This window comes from Myotis lucifugus, unplaced genomic scaffold (genome assembly GCF_000147115.1).
Source record: "Myotis lucifugus unplaced genomic scaffold, Myoluc2.0 scaffold_542, whole genome shotgun sequence".
NCBI classification, from domain to species: domain Eukaryota; kingdom Metazoa; phylum Chordata; class Mammalia; order Chiroptera; family Vespertilionidae; genus Myotis; species Myotis lucifugus.
The window spans coordinates 492,738-496,277 of NW_005871590.1; the positions used below are offsets into that span (position 1 = coordinate 492,738).

The window sequence follows — 3,540 nt, forward strand, 5'->3', positions numbered from 1 at the left end:
TATATATATATATATCCGAGCAGTAACTGATTTACTATTTCCATAATCACTTCTTAATGCCAAGTAAACACAAAATACAGGAACACGCTTATGGCTGATGGTGGTTTGTTAGACAGTCCATGCCGGCATGGCTTTGCCACCATCGCAGTTACTCTCTGTGTGCACATCAACATGGGCGTTACTTTCCTCTTTCTCCCCCCTTCTTTCTCTCTCCCTTTCTGTCCATCTGCGAATCAATCTGTCCGTCCATCCATCCATCCATCCATCCCAGAGCAACAACTCAGCTTTAGATCCGCATCAGGACCGGGTAAAAGATGGGCTCATTCTCGCCTCCAATTCCCGCCTAGGTGTCATGGTCCGGGCGGCGGTGTGGCTAGGATTCCCTGATTTTGTTCAGACCATGAATGTGGGGAACGGGACGGACATCTGGCCTGCCGCCTTCTGTGTGGGGAGTGCGGTGAGTGCGCCCCCTTTGTCCGCCCCTCCTCCCTGGCTGAGCTCCTGGATGTGCCCTGGTCCCCAAAGAGCCTGTCCCCCACCCCCCTCAGACCCAGCTCCCTCCCCAGAACTGATGACCAGGGGCCCAGGGTGCCGGCCTCTGTGATTTTAGTGTGGCTTCTCCCTCCCTCCCCCTCAGCGCATGCGTGTACAGTCTTGCAAGCCTTACCTTAGGCCAGCAGTTCTCAACCTGTGGGTCTCGACCCCTTTGGCGGTCGAACGACCCTTTCACAGGGGTCGCCTAAGACCATCCTGCCTATCAGATATTTACATGACGATTCATAACAGTAGCAACATTACAGTTATGAAGTAGCAACGAAAATAATTTTATGGTTGGGTCACAACATGAGGAACTGTATTTAAAGGGCCAGAAGGTTGAGAACCACTGCCTTAGGCAGAACCACAGTCAGAACCAGCTGGCTGAAAGGGAGAAAGAGAGAGAGAAGAAAAGAAAGCTACTGACTTATTGGCTGCATTTTGCCTAATGAAATATATATATATATTTAAATACACATGGTCCACCAAGATAACATCCAGTGAGCACTCTCAGCCCACAGAGGCTGCCTGGACCCTCCATTTGTAGAGAATTGTCAGCCCCGCCTCCTCCATGGCCGCCCCGGAGCCTCCCCTCCCTTCCCCTCCCATGAGAAGGCCCTTCTGCCTGTCCTGCCCACACCCCTTCGTTCTCAGCAAAAGCGCTTCTGGCCCCAAGACCCTGTGAGCCCTCGGGCGGTCTACGCCCCACAGCTGAGCCCTTGCTCTGCGCGGTACCCATGCCCGGGAGGCAGGGCTCTCGAGGCAGGTGCTGAGCAGACCCGGACAGAGGCGCACAGCTGTCCCCGCCACACCGCCCTGGTTTCCAGGCCTGCCCAGTGTGTCCCAGGCTGCCCTGTGCGCCTCCGGATGACAGAGGGCGTCGAGGGTCATCTCTCGCTTGGGGCAGCCTGGCGCCCGGGCCCTGGGGCCCTGATGGCCACCTCCCCGCCCACAGGTGTGGATCCAGCTGCTCTACAGCACCTGCTTCTGGTGGCTGTTCTGCTACGCGGTGGACGCCTACCTGGTGATCCGGAGGTCGTCGGGACTGAGGTAGGCAGAGGAGGGGGGCCCCCCGGCTCTGGTGCCCTGGCCCCGGGAAAGGTGTGCCGCCAATTAGCCAGGTCTCATCGCCTGACAGACACCTGCAACCTCACCGAGGACAGCCCCTCCCCTTTGAGCCTGACACCCACCTCGGTTGCAGGCCGATCCCTGGTCCAGTGCGGGAGGAGTGGTGCGTGCAGGAGGCAACCCGTGGATGTGTCTCTCTCACATCAGTGTTTCTCTCTCTGTGTGTCTCCTCCTCCCTTCCACTCTCTCTGAAAATCAGTGGGAAAATATCCTCGGGTGAGGATTAACAACAAAGATCCATTGTCTGGTAGTGAATTCCCGGAATTGTGCCGCCATCACCATCATCTAGTTTATGACGCTTTAAGCCCCCCCCCCCCCAATGTCTGTGCTGGTTAGTAGTCACTGTCCGTCCATTCTCCCCTCTCCTCAGCCCCCCACAGCTGCTAATCTACTCTCTGTGCCTAGATCTGCCTGTTCTGGATGTTTCTCATAAATGGAATCATACGCTATACAACCTTTTGTGTCGGCTTCTTAAACTTCGCATAACATTTCCAAGGTGTGTCCACGCTGTAGCATCTATCAGCGCTTCATTCCTGTTCGTTGCTGAGTAATATTCCACTGCAGGGCCGTGGGCACTTTATCCGTTTATCACTGAGGGGCATGGAGGGGTGCCATTGCGGGGCAATTAGGAATAGAGCTGCAGTGACACGTGGACGCAAGTGCTTGTGAGGACTCGAGTTTTCCGCTCATCCCAGGGCGGAAGCCCCGGGCCATCGCGTCCCTGAGTGTAACCAGTAAGGAGCTGCGGAGCTGCTTTCCGCGAGGTGCGCCCTGCGCTTTCTCAGCAGCTGGGAGCGCTGGCTCTGCGATCCCGCGCCTGTGCTAACGACACGTGTTACTTTCTGTGCATGTGTGTGGCTTTGGGAGTGTCAGCCCTCCTGGTACACGCAGTGCTATCTCACTGTGGCGTCGGTTGGTTTGTTTTGTTTTGTGTTGGAATCCTCACCCTGGCTCAGACAACTGGATATCGACATAAAAAAGAATAAAGGTGGGCCTTTTCCTCACCTACACAAAGCATCTCTTCCACTCTCTCTAAAACGTGGAAGAGCGAGGGAAAGACAGAGAAACATTGATGTGAGAGAAACACACCGATGGGTTGCCTCCTGCAGGCACCCTGACCAGGGCCCGGGCCGGGGAGGAGCCTGCAACCGAGGTACTTGCCCTTGACCAAAATCGAACTCTGGACCCTTCGGTCCGCAGGCCGACGCTCCAACCACTGAGCAACCGGCCAGGGTAAAATGGTTAGTTCTGTTATATGAACTCCACCCCAGGAAAAAGAACGGCCGAGAGGCCAACTAAGGCCACTCCTTGCCCGAGTGGGGATCGCGGGCGTGGCCGGCGCCACTGGGCCTCCCTGCTGGCTGCGCAGCTGAGGCGGCTCTCTCCTCTCCTAGCATCATCCTGCTCTACCACCTCATGGCCTGGGGCCTGGCCGTGCTGCTCGGCGCCGAGGGGCTGCTCATGCTCTACCACCCGTCCCTGTCCAGGTAAGGCGCCCGCGGAAAGACGGCGCCACTTCCCCACCCGGTGCTCTGCGACCCCCTCTGGCTCCTCCAACACAAGAGCCTTTGCCTTCCAGTCACTCCTCCTTCCCGGCCACCAGCTCTTCCCCTCTCACCTGCCCCGCCCCCTCCACTTGCCCCTCCCCCTCCCACTTGCTCCTCCCCCTCCCACTTGCCCCTCCCCCTCCCCAACCACCTGCCCCCTCCCACCTGCCTTACTCCCTCCCACCTGCCCTTCGCCCTCCTTGGGCCTGAGCAGTCCTCTCCCCTTGGCCTTCACTTCTCCCCGCCTCTGCCATTCCCCTCTGCGCTATGCATCTCTCACCTGGTGAGCTCCTACAACGTGGGAGCACACCTGTGCGGCACCCAGCACGCC

The 3,540-nt window shown here is 57.8% G+C and overlaps 1 protein-coding gene across 1 annotated transcript in view; it reads left to right on the forward strand.

Annotated features, from left to right (window-relative positions):
• Positions 1-3,540, forward strand: part of GPR143 (G protein-coupled receptor 143) — a gene marked incomplete at its 5' end in the record, with an annotated part of 12,430 nt that overhangs the window by 1,811 nt on the left and 7,079 nt on the right. Inside the window, 3 exons of the mRNA XM_023745435.1 lie at positions 348-457; positions 1,490-1,584; positions 3,057-3,149. Of these exons, the coding sequence (XP_023601203.1) occupies positions 348-457; positions 1,490-1,584; positions 3,057-3,149 (298 nt within the window). The remainder of the gene's footprint in view (positions 1-347; positions 458-1,489; positions 1,585-3,056; positions 3,150-3,540) is intronic.